At 47.6% G+C, this 25,116-nt stretch overlaps 2 protein-coding genes across 4 annotated transcripts in view; one reads left to right on the top strand and one right to left on the bottom strand.

Annotated features, from left to right (window-relative positions):
* The first annotated feature begins 276 nt into the window (after nt 1-276).
* On the top strand, nt 277-17,410 carry LAMP1 (lysosomal associated membrane protein 1). Of its 2 annotated transcripts, none has more exons than XM_045821589.1 (9): nt 277-615; nt 5,680-5,798; nt 7,928-8,144; nt 8,258-8,416; nt 13,733-13,953; nt 14,647-14,772; nt 15,609-15,675; nt 15,744-15,914; nt 16,443-17,410. In XM_045821589.1, the coding sequence occupies exons 1-9, from the start codon at nt 564-566 to the stop codon at nt 16,580-16,582; spliced, it is 1,272 nt and encodes a 423-aa protein (XP_045677545.1). In that variant the 5' UTR covers nt 277-563; the 3' UTR covers nt 16,583-17,410. The 2 variants fall into 2 exon arrangements, with proteins under 2 accessions (XP_045677545.1, XP_045677544.1); XM_045821588.1 differs by having other exon boundaries at nt 279-615; nt 5,677-5,798.
* Nucleotides 17,411-19,466: 2,056 nt separating this feature from the next.
* The window catches only part of GRTP1 (growth hormone regulated TBC protein 1), a 29,706-nt gene continuing 24,056 nt past the window's right edge, over nt 19,467-25,116 (bottom strand). For both annotated transcript variants that reach the window (XM_045821617.1, XM_045821615.1), the window contains exons 6-8: nt 23,808-23,980; nt 23,538-23,723; nt 19,467-19,816 (exon numbers count right to left, since the gene is read on the bottom strand). In XM_045821617.1, the coding sequence (XP_045677573.1) occupies nt 19,727-19,816; nt 23,538-23,723; nt 23,808-23,980 (449 nt within the window). In that variant the 3' untranslated portion in view covers nt 19,467-19,726. The remainder of the gene's footprint in view (nt 19,817-23,537; nt 23,724-23,807; nt 23,981-25,116) is intronic.

Here is a 25,116-nt window from a genome sequence, read left to right on the forward strand (position 1 = left end):
GCCCGACTGGCTGCTAAGAGACCCCACTGCTCTTGTACCCAGGACAACTCCCTTTTCGCCCGACCACCCGCCCCACGGTCCCGCCTCCTGATTCCTCACCGGTAGGCTTCTAGGTACCGCCTCCTCTACCCGGAGCCACCGCCCACTTTCCGCCTCTGGCCGCGATTAACAAGGTCGGGGATCTTGGAGCAGGGTCCGAGTCACGTGGAACCACGGTCACATGCTAGGCGAGGTCACGCGCCCGATTCCAGGTCACGGAGAAAGCGAGTGCTGGGCGCGGGGAGGACACCGCACTGGAAAGAGGGAGGTCCCCATTCTGCACCCACTTACTCTCGCGAGATCTGTGAGATCACGTGACGGCGTGGGTGCGGCGCGGCTTCACGTGACGGGCGCAGCGAGCCGCGGGGGGTCTCTTTCCTGCGGCGGGCGCCACAGCGACTGGGCCTCTTGACCGCGGGACCTGCGGCTCTTACGCCGGCCCCCAGCCCGTCCTCCAGCGCACGCCGTCAGGCAGCCCAACCACCCGACCCCGCCCGGTTCCCGCTCCGGTGGCCCCGGTGCCCATGGCGGCCCCCGGTAGCGCCCGGCGTCAGCCGCTGCTCCTGCTGTTACTCGGTGAGGGTCAGGCCGGGATCAGGGGTCTGCAGGGAGGGGAGGGACTCCAAGCAGTCCGGCGGCTGCGCGGCGGTGCTCGGAGGCTTGGGACATCTGCGGGGAGGGTGTTTTCGGAGAGTAGGGAGGACTGTTCGGGGTCCGGGGGCTACGGGATCCGAGAGTAGCTGGCTGGGCTTGGGGGACGGCGGGCCTGCGAGTCGTCCCCGCACACGCCGAGGTCCGCGTGGGGTCTGACCGGAGCCTGCTGGCCGCTGACTGGGGTATCGAATCCAGTTGGCCAGAGATGGACATGGGAGGATCCGAGGTTCTCAGCCTAGGGCTCGGTTCTGCCCTCGGGTCACTAAAGGGTCAGTAAACTCGTTTTCTGGGGTGTTTAGTTGAAAATTGTTTGGGTGACTTGGTTTCTGGAAGGTGTCCTTTGTTTCTTTAACTTACGTGCAAGTTTAGCCACGGAGGTCCAGGTGAGGCCTGAGACTCCAGGACCTGCGCGCTCCTTCGGTGGTCCCAGTGGATGACCCCACCTTGACGCTTCTTACCAGAAGGGAATAGGGCGGCGTGGTGATCCCAGCCTTTTAGAGTTCGTCCTTGGTACTTTAACCTTGGCCTGTTTTTCAGTTTGGCCTGCAGTGTTTGTGTGTGTCTGTTACTGTGAATTTAAATTTGTGTTGGACTGACCTAAAGTCATTTTTTAGCGTTTGGGAGGACCCACAGTGGACAAAATGAGAGGTAGGACAAGGCCTCGGTTTCTCAATGGCAGCAGTGTGCATTGCTAGTGAATCTTTGTAAAGAGCTGCTGTCACTGTTCTGTTTGTGCTGGTTCCTGCGAGTCAAAATGAGAGACTCCATTAACACGTTGGGAAGCGTCTGACGCTCCACCAGTCTGTAGAATTCATAGAAGCTTTCGGTGGGTGCTCAGTGTTTTATTGATTGAGGGATTTTGTTTCATTTGTCCTGATAAGAAAGCGTAATATGGGGTGTCTCTTAAAGGGGAATCACTACATGGTTTCCTTTTAAGCCTGTAGAGGCCCTCTCTGTAAGTCTCATCCTACTCTAAAATTCTTTTTTTGTGTGTCTCCATGGATTTCAGTTTCACATTTTTGTTTTGCCTGTTGTGTAAATTAGTTCTTTCAGTTGCATGAGTAGCCACAAGGGATGACCTTATTCCAGCAGTAAACCTGAAGCCTTGCCTTGCCCTTTACTGGCTGGTGTAATTAGTTACAAGAGGAGTTGCTGGAACAAGTATTGTCGTGTTGGAACGGCTGCTTTGTTCTTTATTAGAAGAGCTCACAAGCATTAGGACTTGAATATGTTGTTTCATGCTTTAAAAACTCTGCTTAAAATGGAAAGTTCATAACTTCCCTACATTATAATCGCTTTTAGTATTGTGCATGAAATTATCTTTCCGCGCCCATTGCATCATATCTTTTAAATTTTATAGTCGATTAAAACCCAGCTTTTAGACAAGGTCTGTTACCTTGAATTTGGGCCTATTTAAAATAATGTTTATTTTAATATACAATTTCACCAAAGACATCTTTTCTAAAAATATGACAAACTTCTAAATTTCTTTTGCACAAACTATTAGAAACTACCTAACCTTTTGCGTTTGACTCCTTGGTGGAAAGCATAGGTAATCATGATCTGAGACTTTTTGGTATTGATATATGAGATCCAATGTAATTACATAATTTTACCTTTTTAAACCATTGAAATCAGCTAGGTGGCTTCCTTTTCCAAATGAAGAACTGTCACTTAGGAAGTTTGAAAAGTTTTATGCTAATTAATCTTACCCTTGGTTGTGGGAGTTTGTCAGTTACCACAGGTTTGCAACCAAATTCTTATGTCGATTTGAGGTCAAAATGTTTTGAGTCCATAATTTTGAATTTATATTGACATTATTTCTCCCTCTGTCTGCATCCACAGAACTTGATTACATGCTTCAGTATGTGCTTTTACTAGAGCATCGATTCAGCTGAGTTGGGATTATTTTTGCTCATGTATTTCTCTTTCCCCTTCTTACAACCTACGTCGTGCTTCACGCATAGGAAGTGCCCAGTACATACATGCAGCGACGTCCAGTTTTACAGTAGTTGGCCCTTACTAAATGTGTATACATCAGCTTTTTAAAAGTGTACATACTTGTGCCCTGCCTCTAGAAGTTCTGGTTCATTTCAAAAGCAAATGTTTCATAATTTGAAACATACTTGCTTGCTCACCAAGTGCTGGAGAGAAAGCAAGGTTCAGCCATGCCACTCACCCTGCAGCCAGCCAGCCAGCCCAGGCTAACATGAGAGGGAAATGTGCTGAGTCAGCAGACTTCCCTCTGTACCACTCCCTAGCTGTGAGGCTTTGCGTAAATTAACGTCTCTCTGCGTTAGCCTGTCCCTGTGTCTTGTAAAGGAGAGTCATAATAGTGTCTACTAGTTAATATTGTCAGGCTAATTTAATTAACTGCTGAGTGTCTGGAGCTGTACCTGGCACATAGCAAGTGCATTACAAGTACTTGTTAATAAAATACAGATACTGAGGATTCAATGATGAACTTGGTAAATGAGGTCTGTATGGTACTGAATATTTGAATAATAATAGCTAACATCATAGTCAGTGCTAATGCCCTGTACTGATGCTCCTCATGCAGTTGGCTCATTTGATGCTCTAATGACCCTGAGGTGTCAGCACTCTTACCTCCATTTCACAGGTGCCTGAACCCAGGGTTTGGTAGTTGCTACTGGCCTAAGGGCATACCCCAAGTAAGGGGGGGGGGGGGCGGGGGGCGGGGCGTCTATCAGAGAACCAAGATTTCGTACTCTGAAGCAGGCCTGTTTCCCATAGCTGCACTTATCTTAGGGAATGGAATTTCTACAAGTAGGAGTATTTTAAAGGAATGAGACAAGGTTACTCCTTTATATGACTTCTGGAGAAATAGAGTTTGCATCTGAGTGAAGGACTGCTAGAGATTAGCAGTTGCCAGTAGGCCAGGGACTTTGAGAGGGACGCCCCTCAAATAACTACAGACATTTTCACTAACTTGAGATGGGTCTCTTTCCCCCCAACAACTGCCACTATTACAGCTTTAAAAAATAAAAATAAACTTCTGATCACTAATATACATAATGTCTCAGAATTTTATGTTCTGATGCTTTTACACACATTTTTCTCTTGACCAAAATTGGTTTCTGGGGTTTCTTATTTTAATAATTGAACATTTCTTGGCCTCTAGTGCTGCTAAAGCTTATTTTGTTTTTCTTCAAAAGCTTGGACCCTCAGCATACTTTACCAGCTGAAAAAGGTGCATGACTGAAAGTTGGTTAATGTGAAGTGTTTCCTAGTGAAGTGCTTTCAGTCAGTAGAAAGCCTTTTTGATGCTTCAGAGAAACTGTTTTTTATCAAAGGCAGGCTTGGTGAGAACTGACCTGCATGTGTTCCCGTGGGAGGCAGTGACCTGCTGTACCCATGTGACCTGCCCTCCAGCCGAGGTGCCAGGGCCAGGCGCAGGCATCTCAGGCCTGAGGAAGCCTGTGCACAGGGCAGGCAGGGCCCACACACACAGTGAGTTGGGTCAGTGTCCAATGTGTCTGGCTTCAGGGCCTGTGCTTTAACACATGCTTTTCCCTCTGGTACACTTACCCATCCTCAGAAAGTAGACATTTTAAAAACCTTTACAATGTCAAAAACAAGTTACAGAATAATTCTCTCTAGGTGTTTTTAATGAAATATTCAATTTATAGAAAGTGCTTTTAGTGTAATCTTGCCTAAGTATTCCAGAGGTTGGTTAAAATTTTGCAAATCAAAACAGGCCAAAAAATTGCACAGGTTTGGGGTTTTTTTTTTTTTAATTAATGAATTTATTTTTAGGGAGAGAATCACCAATGTGTGGTTGCCTGCCTCTGCAGGGCTCCTACCTGTCCCGCAACCCAGGCATGTGCCCTGACTGGTAATTGAACTGGCGACCCTTTGCTTGGCAGGCCAGTGCTCAGTCCACTTAGTTACACAAGCCAGGGCTCCACAGGTTTTCTTGTTTACCATAGTTGGTTTCATTTTGGTGTAGCAACTTTTTCTTATGCACGTAAATTTTGATATTACCTTTACCAGAGGCTTATGGGAAGACATGTGAGGTTTGTGACTGTACTCTTTGCTTTTTAGGCTTGAATTGTTGGCTCTGGAGATTTTCTTTTGTGAAAGTGTGAAGGGTAAAATGAATTGGCTTCATTAGAGACATTTACCTTGCCAGGGTCAATGGTTTTAGAATGAAAAGTTAATTGAGTGTCCTCTGAGTGTGCTGCCTTCAGAGTGTGCCTGAGTCATATCTACACTTAGAGTGAGCGATCAGAGCCAGATGTGGAAATGCTTGCTTGGTAAAGGCGTGCAGGAGCTTGTAGCAGTGGAGAAGCCGGGGAAGGGCACATCATTTCTGAACACACGCTGTACACTTCTCTGCCGTGGTGATCAGATTACATTTGCTTCTAAACTGCTTAATATCACGATGGGGGGGGGATATAAAGAAGTGGAGATGGCACTGGCCCTGAGAACTTAAAAAGGAAATATTTAGCAGTGACAACTCTCAGGAGAGAAGGACCTGTGAGAGCTTCATTCTGTCCTGTGCTCCTGACATGTGAAGTCCCTACCTGGACAGATTGATGTCCTAAGGTCACAAAGCCAAGTCCAGGTTTAACTGAATTACTGGTTTTCGAGGACCTTTCTGAAGTTAGACAGAAACCTTAGATCTTTGAACCCATGACTTCTCGTCATACCACCAGCCCATGAGAGGTAAAACCTTACTTTATTTTAAATAGCAGTTTAGGTCCACAGTGAAAGAATCCATACCATGATTTTCTCTAGGAGGTCAATATAGAGGCTGATGGTGCCTCCAGGACCCCATGGAATGTGCTGAGGAATGAGTGTGGAGCACCTATGCCCTGGGGTGACCCAGAAACTAACATGGGACTTCCTGATAAGTATTCTGAAGTAAAATCCATTATTGCTACAGTTGGAGACCACAGAAATACCCAAAGTATTTTCAAAAAGGCATTTGGTAATAATGTTTGTCTTTTCTGGAGCTAGCAGGCCTCGTGCACAGTGCATCAGCGGTGTTTGTGGTGAGAGATGGCAATGGGACAGCTTGTATAATGGCCAACTTCTCTGCTGCCTTCTTGACCAACTATGATACCAACAGTGGCTCTAAGGTAGGAAGCCTTGCATTGAGTATGTGTGTGCATATGTGTGTGTGTGTTCACACACATGAGAAACAAAACTATTTAAAATTTTCAAGTAAATGTTTGAAAAATTATCCCACCTTAACACAATTCTCATTATATACATAGTGCCTTCTTGGCTCATTGGTAGCCTGTGCTGTTTTGTATGTTGAACTTGCAGTCATAATACACAAACCATTTTGTGCTCTGCCTTCACTCTTTTACTAGGAGCATTTTTTCAGTTTTCCTTATACTATTTTTTGTAATACTTCATTTTCATTATGTTAATCAACCTAATTTGTTAATCGATTCCTCTGTTGGTAGTTAAGTGTTTTTATATTCTTTTTTCATGCCCAGTATATATAGCTCTGTGACCATAACTTTGTTGGTCTGTTGAATTTGCTTTATATAAACTATTATGCTCCAAGAATTATATATAAATAGTTGATGTGCAGGGCTTAAGCATTGTACTAGTTTGATAAAATTAGTACAGCTAATTTAGTACAACTTTGTTAAAACAGCTCTGTACTGATACAGGATGAGTAAGGCTTTTGGAGTTCCTAGTTTGTTTTTTGTTTGTTTGTTTGTTAAGATTTCATTTATTTTCAGAGAGAGGGGGAAGGGAGGGAGATAAAGATTGACATAAGGGAAACATCAGTTGGTTGCCTCTTGCATGCCCTCACCCGGGGATCTGGCCTTTAACCCAAGCACAAAGGAATCAAACCAGCAACCTTTCAGTTTGCAGGCTGGCATTCAGTCCACTGAGCCACACCAACCAGGGTACATTTCCTAGATTTCTAACAAATAAGCTGCATTTGTTCGTATGTCTGTCTTCATTAATTACCTATTACCTGTAGTTCTATTTAATGTGTACTCTTTTAAATATATTCATAATTCAAATTTTATTTTCAAATTCTTGTTGAAACCACCATTTTTCTTTATCTCTCTTTCGATACCACCATATCTTTTTACTACCACCCCAAGGGCAGAAGCGGGGCCCAGGGTTGCCGGAAAGATCAGCAGCTTCTTTAAAGCACTCTGGACTTTGTGCAAGTGCTCTGCCTCATTAATTCATTTGTACTGGTCTAGATACAAATGTGGTCTCTGTCAAAACAGAAGAAAACTGGGAAGGTTTTGTTCTATAGAAATGTCTCAAATTCTAAAGACTTGTCCAAGCACCTTTTATTTTAATTTCTATTCACTCTTTCTGTGTTTGGATTTTTAAAATATTGTTTATCTTAATTGTTATGCAAATGGAACCATCCATATGCTGCTGTGTGTCTTACTCCTTCACAAAGCATGTCTTTCTCGCCTCATGTAGTCTTGTCGTTTTCTTAGGGCAGCATTAGTATACAGCTTTGCCATAGTTCATTAGTCAGTCCAGTTCATTTTGATGGACATTAGGTTGTTTTCTGGTTGCTTGTTTTTGTGTATAACAGTAACTTTAAACAATCTTGCATAAACACCTTTTCTTTGTTTAAAGAGACATTCTTTAGCCCTGGCTGGTGTGGCTTAGTTGATTGAGTGCTGGGCTGTAAGTTAAAAGGTCCCCAGTTCAGTTCCCAGTTAGGGGGCATATGCCTGGGCTGTGGGTCAGGTCCCTATTTGGGGCTGTGCAAGAAGCAACGGATCAGTGTTTCTCTCCCTCTCTTTTCCCCCTCCCTTTCCCTCTCTAAAAATAAATAAAATCTTTAAAAAAGAGAGAGGAGCATAATTCTTTAAGCAAACAGTTCTATAGCAAACAAGTAGTAATTGCCTTTTTCAAATAAAAATACGCAGTTTATTCTAAGCCCAATATGAATTATTTGAGTTTACCTAGATCTGTAGTTTTAATTCTGTTCTGTTGCAAATTAAAATTATATTAATGAAGAATTTGTAATTATATGAAAAATTTTGTCAACTTTGTCTTAACACTTGAATTACCTTTCTGTTATTGACATATAATACTGACTTTTTTTGTAGTTTTTGTTTATATTAAAAGTACCTTAACAGTGACATCTGAGATGGAACTGAGGGAACTAAGTTTATATCAGATGTACAAAAGATTTTTTTTTTAGTGTTTCTGAATCCGTTTAATAACCTACACTCTAATTGGGTTCTGTTGTCATTGTTTGTTCTAGAATGTGACCTTCGACCTGCCATCTGATGCAGGAGTATTAAATAGCAGCTCCTGTGGCAAAGAGAACATGTCTAACCCCAGTCTCATGATTGCTTTTGGAAAAGGACATAAACTGACCCTTAATTTCACAAGAAATGCAACACGTTACAGTGTCCAGATGATGAGTTTTGTTTATAACTTGTCAGACACAGAAATTTTCCCCAATGCAAGCTCCAAGGGTAAGAACAAAAACTGACTGATTATGAAGTGCAGAAAATTGGGTTGGGGTTGTGTCTAGAAATGCTTTTAACTAAGTGCTTCTGGGTATTTAAAAAAATTTTTTTTAATGTAGAAATCAGGACTGCAGAATCGATAACTGACATCATGGCAGACATAAATAAAAAATACAGATGTGTGAGCAGCAACCGGATCCACATGAAGAATGTTACTGTCACGTTCAGTGATACCGTTATCCAGGCATACCTGTCAAACAGCAGCTTCAGCAAGGAAGGTAAGACTGTGCCCTTGGCCCTGATGCCGACAGTCCGACTCCACTGACTGCCGAAGCAGCTTCGTGCCCTGACGCCTGAGGGGGTTGTATGTGAATGAGCCCCTGCATACCTGGAGCACAGCAGGCAAGCTTCTGTCTTAGGAAAGCTGTCCACCAAACCATTTCTTTTCTCTTTAGAGACGACCTCTTTAAATTAGGATGACAAGTATTTATTAAAAAAGGTAAAAGGGCAAAGCAATTGGAACCCTCTCTGGGTCTTCCCTTGCTAGAGCTAACAGGGTCCAGGGTCACAGGACCTCTTCCCATTCAAGCCAGATGTCTTTACAAAGAGACCTCGTCTTACCTCAGTCCAGCTCGGACAGACCCAGAAGCAGGTGGGGGAAGGACCAGGAGTGCCTTTCTGGGATTATGACACCACCACCCCCACCCCCACCGCCCGCATGCACTTGCTTCCCCATGGCCTTGGCTGAGGTGGTCAACCTCTCATGTCCTTCACTTGTAAAATGAGGATAATAACCTGTCCCAGAAGGCAGTTAGGATTAAAAGGGAAACTTATACGAAGAGCTTACTTCAGTTCCTGGCACAGAGAAAGTAATAAATAGAGCTGTCATTTTCCTGAGGGTAAGGAGTAGGTTGCCTTGGGGAAGTTATCTCTGCTTGCTAGAGGGTGTGTTAAGGACAGCACCTCCTTCTGGTCAGTTTGTTGAATCTGTCAGGGTGACACTGGTTAATAAAATTATACAATTTTCAGGTGTACAGTTCTACAGTACATCTGTATGTTGTGTGTGTTCACCACCGAGTCAAGTCTCCTTCCATCACCATTTATCCCCTCTTTACCCTCTTCTCCCTCCCCCCATTTCCCCTTTCCTGCTGATAACCATACTGTTGTTGCCTGCTTTTGTTGCCTGTCCTAAGAGGTTTGTTTTGTTTTCACTTAATCCCCTCACCTTTACTGCAGGGTCCCCCACCTCTCTTTCTGGTCTTGACACCTGCCACTGCTGATGGGCCTTTGATTAGCATTGTTCCCCAGTGGTCTTGCTTGAGGGCTCAGGGTGACTGTCAGAGAGTCGCTGATTTGTGCCTTCACCGGAGCTATTGGGCAGGGTGAACCTGTCAGCCCTTTGTGCTGCTTGTTACGGTCCTCAGATGGGGCGCTCCTCGCAGGACTGGCACACTGGTCTGCTGCCTGGTCTGGCCTTCCTCTGGGTTCTGTACAGCCGGTAAGCTGAGAATGCTTTTTATGCTTATAAATTTAAGGTTAAAAAAGAAAATCAAAAGAGAATTTTCATGACATGTGAAATTCTTTGGAATTCAAGTTTCAGTGCCCATAACTGAAGTACTGGAATGCCGCCACCATCCATGACCACTTCCTTGCCTGTTTCTGTGGCTGCTTTCATGTTTGTGGTGGCAGGTCTGAGTTGGGACAGGCACCCAACAGCCACAGAGTCTAAATGTTTAGTTTCTGGCTCCTTAAGGAGAAAATTAGCTGACTCCCTGATGTCGTGGGAAGAGGGTTAGTGACAGAGCTAGGACCAAAAGAAACCAAGTGTAGCTGGGAGAAATACAACTAGTCGCAAATGCGTGGGGCTTAAAGGTGGAGGTCAGGGTGAGCTGGGGCAGCAGGGGGTTCTGAAGGAAAAGGGCTCAACTTTCCCACTGTGCAGCCTCGTCTCAGATGGGCCTGGAGGGCTGGGTGAGTGTGCATCTTCTCCAGGAAGGGCTGGTGGAGCGGGAGGACTTTCCCTCAGGCTGGAGTGAGCAGTGTTTGTGGGCAGCAGGTGCACCTCCTCCGGCATATAGAAGGTGACTTGTCACACGGTGGCTAACCTAGTGGGGGGTAGGTGAAGGAGCTAAATACTTCAGCTTGTTTGTATTCTCAATAATTATAAATCTCCCGACTACCTGGGTTTCATAACTAACTGAATATGTCCGGATTGCAGCAGGCGTCTGGCTCAGGTCTCAAGAGCAGAAGGATAAAGCGAAAACTGTCCAAAGGTCTTAGGAAACGCTGGCATCTCTGGGTTGCTGGTTCATTCCACTGACCTCACTGTAACTGGGCCTGAACTCGGTCCTTCGTAGACACAGCTCCTCACCTTTACAACTTGTTTCCTTTTGCTTCGAAGGCTTCTGAACACTTTCTTGAGAGCTGCTCCTACCCCACCTCACACAACGGTGATTTCTTGCTTCACATACTGTTCCTTGGGATTTTGTCCTCCAGTGGCCTGGGTCCTAGGGACTGGCAGGCAGCTGCTCAGGGTGGGGGTGCTGGGGAGAAATTGAGGCCCCTGGGTCTCAAATACCAGTTGATGCTCCATAAGGAAGGGTTTCACCGAACAGCAACATAGTAATTGATGGCATGATCTGAGTCCTTTTTAAAAAAAATTTCAGTTACAGTTGACGTACAGTATTAGTTTCAGGTGTACAACATAGTGGTTGTACATTTTATAGCCTTATGAAGTTGATCTGAATTGTGTTTAAAGCTCAGCTGCTAGCATGTTCCAGTTACTGAACTTGTCATGAGTCTGGCCCTTGGGGAGCCTTACCAGGTGGCATGTCATCACACCACTTTTTGTCTGTTCTCAGTGTCTTGGTGCTTTGCATTTGTTTTGTTTGTTTTGTTTTTTACAATTCTTGGTATTAATGTTATTTTGCAATTAAAAGGGCCAGTATTTTCCCTAGAAGTGGGGGTTTGACATTACTGGCCTCATACACTACCATGACAGCATGAATTACTTAAAAATACTTGATTTCTATTAAAATCGAGCCATTTCTATTTTTTTAATCTCCTGTGCCAGTTTCATTTCTTTGATTAAGTACTTTTTAAATATTTTTCTTATCAACTAAATTGAAAGCTGCTTCAGGGAAAAGATTCCCATGCCATATATGTTAAGTATATTTTTATATCTCCCTACCCTACCCCGTTCTACTCAGGAATCCTTAATGAATTGTTGAATTGACATATTTGCAATAACTCAGTACATTTTGGTCAGAAAGGCCTGTTCAGAGTTTTTGTTTGATGGACTGCTGGTTCAGGGTATTAAAGTAGACTCTTACTTAACGGTAATATAGTAGTAGTCTCAGCCAGAGAGCCCTCATTCATTTTGCCTTACATACGTATCATCTTATTTAAGAAAACTCAAATACTTACAGATTTTATTTTTAAAGGAAATAAATAAAAGCCAAGGCTGCACTGACTTTTCCGTCAGTTTTGTTGATGAGGATAAGTTCTGAAGAAAACAGATATCTTCTTTCCTGAAGGTCTGTAAAAGTAGGGTAGATGATTATCACTCTGGAATGGTCTGAGTGTAGGTAGCTCTGACTGGAGAAACCAGGTGAGCGAGCCTCACTGTTCATCAGAATTGGATTTCTGGACCCAGGCCCATGCTGGGTTAGTGTGTTTGGGGCGAGGCCCCTGCAGGCATCTGGTTGTAATGGCTCACCAGAGGATTTGGATTTATGCATCTTTCTCTATTTAAAATTTGACACATGGGTACTTGTCAGTCAACTCCTCTGTGGCCCAGAAGTTCAAAATAGAAACAACAACCAAATATAGTTCATAAGTCTTACTTCCTACCCAATTTGGCCGTATTTCTTTTTCATTCCTTAGGAACCAGGGTCTCATTTCTAGTCTAGTTTAAATTGAAATTGGTGCCAAAGCATCTCTTTCTATTTGAGACTCCTTAACTGCAACATTCAGGTTTATTTGAATATCTGCTGCTGCCTAGAGATCCTTTGGGTACTAGCTTTGGGAGGTGGTGAGAAGAGCACCTGGAAGGACACACAGCCCTGCCCCTCCTCTCATTGTTTCCTTTGTGGGGAAAACTGAGGGCGACCCAGGAGCAACCTTTGGATCCGCTAGTCTATCCAGAGGCCTTCCCACAGGTAGCACTGAATGTATTTCAGTGCATTGTATTTGTGATTGTCTCCTTGTGGATTGTGAGCCTTCTGCAGGAAGGACTGTGGTATTGGATTCAAGAGTGGGGTTTGCATTTGTAAATCAGATAGAAGGAAGAGGACATTTTATTCAAACAGATCTCCACAGTCCTGACTAGGACTAGAGATTAGACCTAATGTTTGTTATTCATGTTCCAAGCTGATACTTCGTAGCCCACTCTGAGGAAGCAGTGAATGATTGTCAAATTAGTGTAGGTTATTTCCCTCCATGTGTGTTGCATAGCCACCTAGTCCAGAACCTGGAAAGACTGGCCTGCCCTCTTTTGTTTCGATGTGGTTTTAATTATGTTGTTCTGTAACAGTTTTTCAAGTAAGAATGAAGCTCTTTTTAAAAGTGCAACTGAAAATGTCAGCCTGTAGCCTAGTTTAGGGTAAGAGCTGACAGTGTTGGCCAGCATTCCCCAGGTCGGAGCATCTGCAGCAGTGTTTGCCCTGCCACAGTCAGACCAAGTTTACATCCATTTTGGAGGGTATTGTCCCCCATCTGTATCCTCCATCTAGAAAGGCATTTTACTTTACAAGATTATTACATTATAAGAAGGCATCCTGGGTGAATTGAACCTCCCAGAGAATGTTAAATTTTCCCCTATGTTAGTTTTATGAGGTGAGGTTTCCCATCTCTTCACCCCCAAGTAGATGATGGGATGTGGAGGTGAAATGGGCATCTGGAAAAGAGTTGGATGGAAGTTTCATTTTAGCTTAGAGTAAGTGGAAATAGGTGGTGGGTAAAGCTACACGAACTCCTGCCTGGCTCCCCACACTGAATATTTGAGCCAACTTGCCCTGGCTTTGCCTAGCAAAATTATGGGAAGCATTGGAATTGGATGGAAATTGTATGAATATGATTTTAAACTTCTCGATAGTCCACAGAAGCGAGGTAAAAGAAAACCTAATTTGGGGGTTGGTGGTACCCTAGAAGTGCTGCATATCTTGGTGTTTTAAAACGTTGAGTAATCTGTAACCTTCATAGGAGGCACCTGCCTATCCTGCCTACTCCTGTAGAAAATTTTTATTCTACTTCGGGTTCTATCTGCCTTGATTTTGAATACACTTTTTTGCTGTAGACAGTCATGGTGGGTCAAATTCTGAGGAACGGAATCAACATTCAAAATCCTTAGCATGTCCCCTGGGGGAACAATGTGACTTCTCCCTACAGACACCACCCCAAAAACCTGACCTCTCCTGCTCCACCCTGAGCCCGCTGCTGTGGCTTGTCCTCATTCCAAAGGGCTGGGGCCTACGGTGAGCTCCTGGAGATGGGGATGGAGCTCAGGGCTGCTGTGGCTCCTGTTGGTTCTGCAGAACCAGAACTTTGCCCTCCTTCCTGTAAACAGTGTGATCAGTTCTTCCTTGTCCTTCCAGAGACGCGCTGTCAGCAAGATGAACCTTCCCCGACAGCTGCCCCGACAGCTCCGCGCCCCTCGCCACCCCCTACCCACCCGTCACCTCCTCGCCCTTCGCCATCACCAGTGCCTGAGAGCCCCGCTGTAGACAGGTACAACGTGACTGGCACCAACGGGACCTGTCTGCTGGCCAACATGGGGCTGCAGCTGAACATCACCTATAAGAAGAAGGACAACACGGTAGGCTCGGCTCTGAGGACCCACTCCCCGTTCTCTTTGTGCCTTGGAGGGTGGCTGCACATGAGCATCGCAAGTCAGTGTGCTCTGGTGTCTCTGGTCAGCTTATTGGCACTGGTCAGCTTATTGGCACATGGCCATACACACCTCTACACACTGGCTGCTTCCCTCTACAACAGCAGAGTCGAACCCTTACGGCAGAGATTGCTGTGTGGTCCACAAAAGGCTAGAACGCCTGGTGTTTGGCCCTGGTGTTATAGAACAAGTTTGTTGACCCCTAAGAGAATGTTAAATTTTGCTTAAACTCTTATTATTCAAACATTTGTTGTTTTTTATACTTTTCCTTTGAAATAATATTTCCCCCCAATGATGACAAAGTCTGTGGGGGCTGTGACAAGTAACTTGCTTGTGATGAAGTAAAGTGTGTGACCTTTGGGAGACAGGCTGAAGAAGAAGGGCGCTAGGATCTGCTGCCCCTTTCCCTTAGGTACGGGCCATTCTGGAAGCATCAGAAGTAGCACTAAAATGAAATCTGCACTAGTGTAAACTTCTGGTGTTTCTCTTCTGGTTTTGGTTAAAATGAAGGTGCTGTACTTGGCCTTGAGGTTACTGCTTTGATGATTGCTTGTGTTTTTTCAGGAATGGAGGGCCCAAGACGTGAGACGGAATAGTAACTTTTCTGTTTTTCTTGCCCAGACGGTGACAGGAGTGTTCAATGTCAACCCGAATAAGACCCATGCCAATGGGAGCTGCACGCCCCAGCAGGTGACCCTGGAGCTCCACAGCGAGAACATCAGGCTCCTAGCCTTCCAGTTTGGAATGGTGAGTGTCCCTGTTCCTTTCGCTCAGGGGGACTTCGTTGTCAGATCTGCCTGCATCTTAGCATGCGGTTTGCTGTGGTTTCCTTAACACTGTGTTTTCCCACGCACGTGGTGCCCCGTACCTGAGCCAAGCACACCACGTGTAAGCCAGAGGGAACATCAAACACGGGTCCTGGAACTCTCTCTGCCTTCCCTTCTTGTCAGTCTTTTTGGGCCCTCAGCTCTGCTTTCCTGTTTTTGTTTACAAATGGGCCATCCCTTACGTATGCACCAGACGTTAGGGATTAGGGAGTGCCTGCCGTGTGCCCAGGAGCCACCGATAATGCCCGAGTGCACAGTCTCTTTGGCTGCAGAGAGGGAAGGGACAGCTTGGTGGTCAGTTTGGCTTTCCTCGCCCCTTTACTGCATTCTGTGCCTTCTTTTCTTGAGATCTGCCTGGGAACCATGCATAAAGTTAAAATAATACAGGAAAAATCAAAATGAAACTTAGAAGTATTTATAATGCACTATGCTGATGAACTGAACAGTTGGGTTTCTTATAATAAAGTTTAACTTTCTTAAAGTTTGACTTTTAAAAAAGTTCGGTCAACTTTTAGGGAGTTTACCTTTTTGGAACATGGCTCCTTCAGACCTTTTAGCAGAATCTGATTCTGTAAAAAGATCTGGAAGAAACTAATCAAAATTTGTGTTCTTGAGATTTATATGATGCCTTTTCCAGACATGATACTCTTCAGTTTCAGTCTAAAGCTAGAAATAGGGGAGATCGAATTTATTACCCAGTTTATAGTAAACATGTGAGTCTGTTGACTAGTTAAGGATTATTTTCTTCTCTTTAAGAATGCAAGTTCTAGCCGGTTTTTTCTGCATGGAATTCAGTTGGACATGAGTCTTCCTGAAGGCAGAGGTAAGATCCCTACAATTCACCTGCCCGTCCAGGTGTCTCAGAGCACTAACTCTCGCATGCCATTTCAGACCCCACCTTCAAGGCCGGCAACAGCTCACTGAGAGAACTTCAGGCCACCATGGGGAATTCCTACAAGTGTAACGCAGAGGAGCACATTCGGGTCACGGAGACCTTTTCTGTCAACATTTTTAAAGTGTGGGTCCAGGCTTTCCAGATAGAAGGCAACAAGTTTGGGTCTGGTGAGTAACATTGAAGGCGGCAGGTTTTAGACCCTGAGTGGGCTCCAACAGGCTCTGAGTCTGTTGGGTTTAAACAGCTTCTGTGTTGCAGGGTAAGGTTGAGGGTGAGGGTTCCCTTTCCCAGTCTGAGAGTTTTAGAGCAAGTTCTCCTTCCTGTGTTACTTTGCTTTCAAAATGCGCAGCACGTCTTAGTTGTACACACATCACATTTGAGCAGGTTGTTTTAAGAAATAGTGTGGCTCTTCCCGCTGTGAAATTGGAATATAAAAATGCTATCTGTCTGGTGAGTTCAGTGTCCAGCAGGGCCCAGACACCCTGACTGCGCACTGACCATAATTTCCATGGTCATGCAGAATGTCGCGCCCTTGTAGAAGCTTCTCCAGTGATAGTTGATTGGAATTGGGGCCCGCCCCCTCTTGTATAATCTTCCCCCGCTGGGCAGTGGGCAGAGGTAGAGAGGAGGGAGAGGCCTCTTCGTAAGGTCCACATGCCCACTCGAGCACGGTGCGTGCCTGTTTGTCCCCCCAGTGGAAGAGTGCCAGCTGGACGAGAACAACATGCTGATCCCCATCGCCGTGGGCGGCGCCCTGGCGGGACTGGTCCTCATCGTCCTCATCGCCTACCTCATCGGCAGAAAGAGGAGCCACGCCGGCTACCAGACGATTTAGCCGCAGACCAGCGGAAGCTGCAGGGTCGTGGTTCATTTCCCTGAGCTTAGATTGATGTTGAGGGAGGCACACTTTATTGCAAACTGATTTTCAGATCTGCTTTATCCAATGTGAAGTTCATCTTGCAACATCTACTATGCACAAAAGAGTAACTATTGCAATGACGGTGTTAATTTTGCTAACGGGGTTAAATATTTTGCTAACTGGTTAAACGTTAATATTTACCAAAGTAGAACTTGGAGGCGGGGGGAGGGTAAGAGTGCTTTTCTAAATGGGCACTGGCTCCACTATCATTTGGCTTTTTAAGGTTCTGGTGTTTGGTCTCTTCATTCTGGACTCAGATACGAGTCTTACAAAGGGAGGTTCTCTGGTCTTAACACTTAAAACTGATGAAGGCTGGCTAACTGTTAGACTGACAGAGTTAATAAGTTAGTAGAGAAGAAAATTGTAAAACAGAAGTACTTCAGAAGGTGAAACTCTGGAATGCTTAAATTAAGCTTTAGAAGCCAAGACAGGCCTGGCCCCCAAGGGCTGCACGGCTCAACACTTGAGCAGGCATTAAAGCGACTGGTCTCTGTGCTCTGCCACTCGAGAGCTGGCACTTTTTTAAATAGAAAAATGGGTGTTATTTTTATTTACTTTTTTTTTTGTAAAATGATTTTTAGTCTTATGTTGGAGGTTCAGGGTGATCCTGTGTCTGCACTTGTGTACAATAATCGGTTTCACTCTCTGATTTATCCGCTTGCGGCTCAGGTGGGCTGTGCACTGAGGGTCCCTTCATGTAACGCATTGCTGTAACAATGCTAATAAAATGTCTCTTTCTTTCTCTGTCTGGACCTTGTGCTCTTGTCAGCTCTCGGAGTGAACGGTGGAGAGTGGCGTGGACGCTGGGGTGGAGTGGGTACCAGGAACAACTGCAAGTGGAGGACCTGCCCGAGACACCCTGCTTCTAGGAGAGGTGACATGCAGCCAGTCTGCTAGGTGGCAGTTTGAGACCGTGTCTTAAGGGTGGTCTTCAGTTGTGACAGAGTCATAGTGCTGTCCTACCTACACCATAAGAATGAGGGGTTGCAGGGCAGTGTGTGGGCTCCCTCACAGCAGTGCTTGGTTCCCTGTTGTTCTGGGGACAAGATCGCCCCTTGAAGATGGACCCTTATCTGAGCCTCCAGGACAATGGCAGCAGGGGCCCCTGCTGGCTGTGTTCAGAGTTTTCAGAGCAGGAGCTCAAGCCTACAATTTATTTGGTCTTAACTTTTTAAGCAATGACCTGCGTCCTGTGAGGATCTATGCGCCATGATGGCTGAGGGCAGCCTAGCTGCTGGGCGACACTGGGACTAGAGTACCGCTGACTGCCACCCGCATGCCTGCACCCCAGAATCTGCCGTCCACATGGGCAGGAGACTGGCTTGTAGATCTTGTAGCCCTGCGTGGTTCTCAACTCAGTAGCAGTCCTTTCCAAACCGAGCAGAGCAGAGCAGAGTGGGGCCATCTGAGATACCTGGATGGGGCTGGACTGATGTTACTGGCAGTCTGAAAGCTGCCTGGGGGTGGGTGGAGCTCAGGGCCTGCAGGCAGCAGCATGACCACACACGTTAGTGCCTTAGGTTTGGATTCTAGTTTCCCAGTCTGGGCAGTGCAGACACTATACGCCTGATGCAGAGCTGAGAGAAACCTGCACTCAGCTTGGGGTCAGGTCTTTGGGGTGTTGGAATGTTTAGCACTGGGGCAAAGGTTTCTAAGGACCCAGATGCCCCATGGCTCCCTGAGGCTTCGATGCCTGGGCAGATGATGCGGATGTGGTTATGTTTTAAGAAGGGGAGCCTCCATCACTGGGCTCCTGCTAGGGAAAGCCCCACTACTACAGCTCCAAGTCAGCCTGCCCAGGCCAGATGTCTTGCGGTTCTGCGAGTGAAAGGCTCAGGACCACACCAGTGGTGTTGAAACGTCAGGCAGAACCAGGAACCCCGAGGCCACGCGGCATCTGTGCCAACTCCATGCCGGTGACCCACATTGTTGGCTGTTCTTGGGGTGGCTCCCCAAGCTTTGGCAACTCATCCAAGCCAGATTCCTCCCAGGGACAGCGTCTAAAGTGGATTTCGGTCCTGGCCGCATTTCCTCTGGCTATGGGCGAAGGGAGGTGCTTCCATGATGGCCACAGCTGGAGATGAGGATGGCCCAGGCTGCTGCCAGCATTCGAGGCTGCCATCACCCAGGTCTCAACTGTGCCTGCCTTTGGGGGTGATACCCCGCTGACAGGTGACTGCAGTATAAACACAGGATGAGGATGGAGGTGCTTGTAAGAGAGCAAGAGGTGTTTTCAGGTCACACTGCTGAGCAGGGCAGGCAAGCTAGGGGCCACTGTGGGGCTGGGGACGCAGGCCAGCTGTCCTTAAGTGTGCCCGAATGTCTCCCATCTGCCCTGTTCCCATAGGACTCCTGCCTGTGTGTACCTGTCTCCCCATTGCCTTGGCCTGTCTCATGCACGGCTCAGCCTGCCCAGGCAGAGGGGCTCCTCGGGGGGCTCAGGGTGGGGAGGTGGGATCAGGGGTCTGGGTGGGAGGTTCGTGTCAGTCCTGAAACCCAGAGGAAGAGGCCCGCACTGGGTGTGTCTTTTCCTCCCAGGGGTCCGGGAAGAGATGGCTGCATCAAGCACTCCCAGCCCCAAATCAGACTCATTCTTCATCTAACACAATTTTAAAATCAGTTTTAAAAACTACCTTTTGAAGAGAAATCACTTTAGTACATAGACAAACCTCACGTGAAGGTAAATGCTCTGCCACAGAAAGGAACAGACTAGTATTTCATTGGCATTAGTAACAATAATGGGAGTTTACTGTTTGGTTTTCACTTCCAGTCGGCTGGCAAGCTAGTGATCACAAACTCGTGAGTGTTGGCATACTTTATTATTAAATACAAACACATCTCACATTTTATATATTATTGTTTGGGGTAAAAATATATCTGTAGAAATTGGACTTCATAGCTCATCCGTTGCAGAAAATGTGATTTTAAATCACTCTTAAAAAAATTCATGACCGAAATGTAGAGACATCAAGTATTTACAGCACTAAAAGGAAAGTAGTAAAAATTGGTCAACTCTGGGAATGAAGCCTCGTGGTCAGTGCGGAGGGCGGGACGCCTGCCTCACCCCTGCGCCAGCAGCTTGGCCCGGCAGCTCTCTCGAAGCCTGGCGATGGTGGTCATGGACAAGCTGCCCGGCTCGGAGAATATTTTCTGGAAGAGAAATGGAATCGGTTTACAAACCAAACAAGTTTTCACTGTAACCGTCCCCTGTTGAAGGCTAGGCCATGGCGGGCGGATGCTGGAGACCTGTGACCTGTTGCACTTCAAGGGTAGACAGCCCTCCGCCCCAAGGGGTTCCTGATGCATTTCAGACATTAACCCTTATCAGAACCACGGTTTGCCAACATATTTCTTCCTTTTTTTAAAGATTTATTTATGTATTTATTTATTTTTAGAGAGGGAAGGGAGGGAGAAAGAAAGAGAGAAACATCAATGTGTGGTTGCTGGGGGCCATGGCCTGCAACCCTGGCATGTGCGCTGGCTGGGAATCGAACCTGCAATACTTTGGTTCGCAGCCCGCACTCAATCCACTGAGCCATGCCAGCCAGGGCTCAGAGTCATATCTAATAAAAGAAAACTTCCCAAAGAGGCGAAAAGGTGGAGTCTCAGGGAGGCAGGCAGCCACAGCTGTAGGGCCCATGACAGAACAAGCATTGCAGGCTGGCAGATGTGCCATCGCATCTTTCATGCGTAATTGAATAATCATTTGTGCAGTTACTGCGGAGAAATTCATGGTTATAAATTAGGCCAAGTGTAAAGGCTAGTCATTTAAAAGTTTGTTTGTTTGTTTGTTTTTAAGAAATTGCATTTCAGCCCTGGATGGTGCGGCCTAGTGGACTGGGTGTGGGTCTGCAAACCAAAGGGTCCCCCGGTTCGATGCCCAGTCAGGGCACGTGCCTGAGTTGCGGGCCAGGTCCCCAGTGGGGGCCACATGAGAGGCAACCACACATTGATGTTTCTTTCCTTTCTCCCTTCCCCTCTCTAAAAATAAATAAATAAAATCTTTAAAAAAAAGAAAAATTGCATTTCAGAAGGAAACTTCTTCCAGAGTTTCATAATACACAGCACCTGAGGTCAGGGTAGAGCGTTTACACAACTGTCCATGTTCCTGAAAAGTGGGAAGCAGATCAGATCCACTGAAATGTGCCAGGATGTTAGCGTTAACTGTCTTCGTCCCATCAATGTTGCCCTGAGTTCCAGTATGACATCACTGTTTTCATTCTCTGGGAAATCCCAGGGATCTTGTGTAGGATTGCAGAGGGGCTTGACGCAGGGACTGCAGTCGCTGTGCTGATGTGCTCTCACCACAGAAATACACAATTTTGTAGAGGTCACTGAGAAAACGAGACTCACTGCACGAGGGCTGTTTCCCTGCCAGCTTCCCTTGAATGGCTACATCTATCCTGTGCACCGATACACAGCATTTTTATTTCGATGTGAGTAGACTCTCGGAACCCACACAGTGTCCTCATGCTTCCCTCACGCCCACCTAGCTCACAAGGCCCAGAGGGCCTTTGAGCTATAACACAGGCAAAGCCCCACTGTGGGCAGCCTGCCCGCTTGCTACAGGCCCGGGGGGAAGCAGTCGCCTTGCTGCCTCCCGCACTGTGTAAACACTAGCACTCACCGTAGACAAGGTACTCTGCTAAACACTGACATGACACCAGTTAGAGCTAAACAACCCGGAAAGCAGCATGCTGAGTGAAGGAAGCCAGCACAGAAAGGCACGCGCACACTGATTCTCCCTCCGTGAAAGGTCCAGAAGAGGAAACTCATCCTTAGAGACGGCTGCCCGGGGATGGAAGCGGGGCGGGTATGGGACTCCCTTTTGGGGCGATGAAAATGATCTGGAAGTAAGTAATGGAACTGGACCTCTGAACTATATGTGCTGAAAGGGTGCATTTTACCCTGACTGGTGCGGCTCAGTGGACTGGGCGGCGTCCCGCAAACCGAAAGGCCGCCAGTTCAATTCCCAGTCAGAGCACATGCCTGGGTTGTAGGCCAGGTCCCCAGTTGGGGGCCTGGGAGAGGCAAGCGATCCATGTTTCTCACATTGGTATTTCCCTTTTCCCTCCCCTCCCGTCTCTAAAAAAGCAAATAGATAAAATCTGTTTTAAAAAGAGGGTGAATTTTATGGCCTGGGAATGACATCTCATTCAAACAAACAAATGAAATACCCTGAACAATCTTGGGATGCAGGACCTCCTGTCACCTCCCTTGTGTAAATGAGGAACCTGAGCCTAAAAGGAATCATAAGACCTGCCAGCTAGGGCGTACCCACGAGGGCAAGCTGTGATTCTGCCCGAGTTTAGCGTCTGGCTCCTGCAGACTCCTCAACGCACAAACACACACTCATATACATGAGGCCTGGGAGAAGCAGGATCCTGCCATTTGCTGCTTGAATTCCCCTATCACGTTCTCCCCAAGAGGCTACCAGCCAGCGTGAAGACTTCCACGGATGGAGAAGTTACCCTCTGGGGGAGGCATTCTATTACAGGGTCCAGCTCTACCTGACAAGCCCCAAAGGAATCAGTCGCAGGTTTCTGACATTGCCCATCTGTCACTACCTGCTCTTTATTGAGGCTGCTGGCAGGTGAGCAGGGCCTGATACCAACTGCAGTGTCAGCGCCCAAGACAGCCCACATGCCTAGAGGACGCACATGGCCCTCGTGGCCACTAGTCCTCACCACAGCACCTAAACAGGTCGTCTTCTAAGGCCAGGTGGAACAGAACCCCCTTCCGGGTGTAACCTCGGGACAGCAGCCTAGGTTTTCTCTCCCTCCCCGGAGCTGTCCTGCTTCCACGCTTCACCTCCAGAGTGGCGTGGAGAAAGCTCAAGGCATGCACTGTCTGGCTCAGGGCCCTGGGTATTTTCCAAGATGGTCCCAGCCACTAGAAGGCTGCCCCTGAGTTGCTCCCAGGCACAGCAGCCCAGCAAGGTGCTGGCTGCTTCCCAGGGAGGTTCAGAGAAGCACCTGGCCTTCCAGGCATCTAAACACTGCCTTGTGGATGGAGCCAGCATGCCCTTTGCCACCTCCTTTGAATTTGTAACCATATCAAATGGAAAGGTGAAGGGCCAGGTGGGCCGGGCTCTCTAGATGAAGGCCACATGGGCGCTAGCACGCAGCACCTCCCACGAAGGCCGTTCAAGCTTTGAGCTCTGCTTCTGGCTCGCCCCTCTTCCCACTAGCCCACCTAAAACCTGCCTTCCCAGCCTAAGCCTGTCCCAGCTCCGAGGCCTCCTCAGAAGGCCTGTTGAATGCAGCTCCCACTTCATACCTTCAGCAGGTCTGAGCCACCTGCACAGCCTGCAAGCCTGAGCCCTAGGATCAGGACAAACAGGAGACCTGCTGCACACGGGATGCAGGAAGGAAAGCCTCTGAGACCAGGTACACAGGCAGCTGGCTTGTGGGGCGGGGGCTTCAGACCTCACAGAACTCTGCCACCTCCTGGGCTCCCAGGCCCAGAGAAACTGAAGTCTGGATTAGACAAGGTATGTACTCGTACCCTTGATGCTTCCATCCCGGTGAACCTGGACCAGCCCTATGGGGCGTCCCATTGGCACTGGACCCTGCCCACCTTGGGGCAAGCCACTCCATGGCCAGTGGCATGGGGAGGGGCAGCAGCCACTGGACTCCAGGTAGGTGGCCCCCACGCATCTGCCCGCAGGCCTTAGGCTCCAGGAGAGGATGGGCCTGGAAGGGGCTTGAGACAGTGCAGGGTGAAGGGCCCCAGCTGAGGCAGAGGCCCAGGGGAAACACAGGGACAGGTGCTTTGCCAGACGGACAGCTGGGCAAAGCCAGGACAGCCACCTCCCCAGCCAGGTAGAACAGCAGAGCAAAGCACAGGCTGAGCACACCCAGACACTCACCTGCATGAAGGTGTGACATTCAGTCACAAAACTCCCTTTGGTGATCTCCTTGAACTTTTCACAAATGTCTGCAAAACTGGTGGCTTCCAAAATAAAAGCCTGATGTTGTTTAATCAGGGTGAGAGCCACCCGGAAGATAATCTTCGAGCCTTCATTGAACAAACAATCCCAGATTCGCAGTACTGTCTGCAGAGAAAACAGAGAGATGGCACATCGCTGCCTGGTGACTCGAGCCAGCCCCAGTCCCAGCGAGGTGTGCAACACGCTCACCTCCACGGGCAGGATGTCCACAAAGAGGCAGATGAACCAGCGCGACACGACCAGCGTCCACAGGACGCCGTGCCCATCCATCAGGGCCGCCACTGCTGGCAGCTTGGTCCTCACCAGCTCCCCCAGGACCTCCTGGTCCGTCTTCAGGCCCAGCATCTCGGGGCTGTAGTAATCTGCCACGGGGGCGAGGGGAGAAACCCAGAAACATGCATCACTATTCTAGAAACCACGGTCCCTAGCAGCCTCGTCCCTCACTCTCCCCTGAGCCAGGGAAGGAGAATGGGGCTGTCCATGTGGGATCCTTTCCAGGGAGAGGAGGGCGAGGTTCGAGGGAGGACACAGGGCGAGACGCCATGCTGGGCGAACGAAGGGACTCATGGGAGTGACTCCCAAAGCAAGGGCCCCGAGGCCCCTGGGGGCTCTGGACAGTGAAGTCCTGCTGGGCATCAGTTAAAATTTGCTGGCAGAATGAGGGGGTATTTTCACACACATATTCATAGCAGTGTTATTCACAACAGCCAGAAGGTGGACACAACCAAGAGTCCGCCTGCGGGTGATGAGATGGGTAAATGAAATGTGACATATACACACACGATGGAATACCACTAGCCCTGAAAAGGAGGGAAACTGACATGCGCTACAATAAGGATGAGCCTGGAGGACACCATGCCAAGTGAAGTTGGTCAGCCCCAAAGGGACAAATACTGTGTGAAGTGCCTAGACCATCAACATCAGAGGCAGAAAGTAGGATGGTGGGAGCCAGGGGCTGGAGCAGGGGATGGGGTGGCTATCTAACGGGACCAGAGTTTCAGAGAAAATTCTGGAGACAGGTGGTGGGGTTACACAACAGTGTGAGTGTGCTTGATGCCACTGAACTGTACACTTAAAAACATTAAGATTGTAAATGTGATGTTATGTGTATTTTATCACAATACAAATAAAACCTTAAAAAACTGCAAGTGGCTGCTGCCTCTCCCTGTCATCTGGACTGAGGGAGAGCCCAGCAGCTCCAGTGGCTCTGCCCACCCTGAGCTAAGGGAGGCTTTGGGGGCAGGAGGATCAGGCACGGGGGCTACCGGAGCCACAGGGACGGCACCATGAGCTCCGTCCTGGGAGCAAGGGAAGCTGCTGGGTGCAGGTGGCCCATGGCCTGGTCATGCAGGGGGAGGGAGCAGGTGCGGGCAAACCTGGCCTCGATGCCCACGAGGTGCCGTGGTGGCACCCCCAGGTACACAGGAAGGAAAGGGTGGGGCTCCAGGCCGGTGGTCCCTCTACATCGCCTCCCTGCACCCACCATCTCCCCAGAGGG

This window comes from Phyllostomus hastatus, unplaced genomic scaffold (assembly GCF_019186645.2).
Source record: "Phyllostomus hastatus isolate PE091 unplaced genomic scaffold, TTU_PhHast_1.1 phas_scaffold_46, whole genome shotgun sequence".
Taxonomy (NCBI): domain Eukaryota; kingdom Metazoa; phylum Chordata; class Mammalia; order Chiroptera; family Phyllostomidae; genus Phyllostomus; species Phyllostomus hastatus.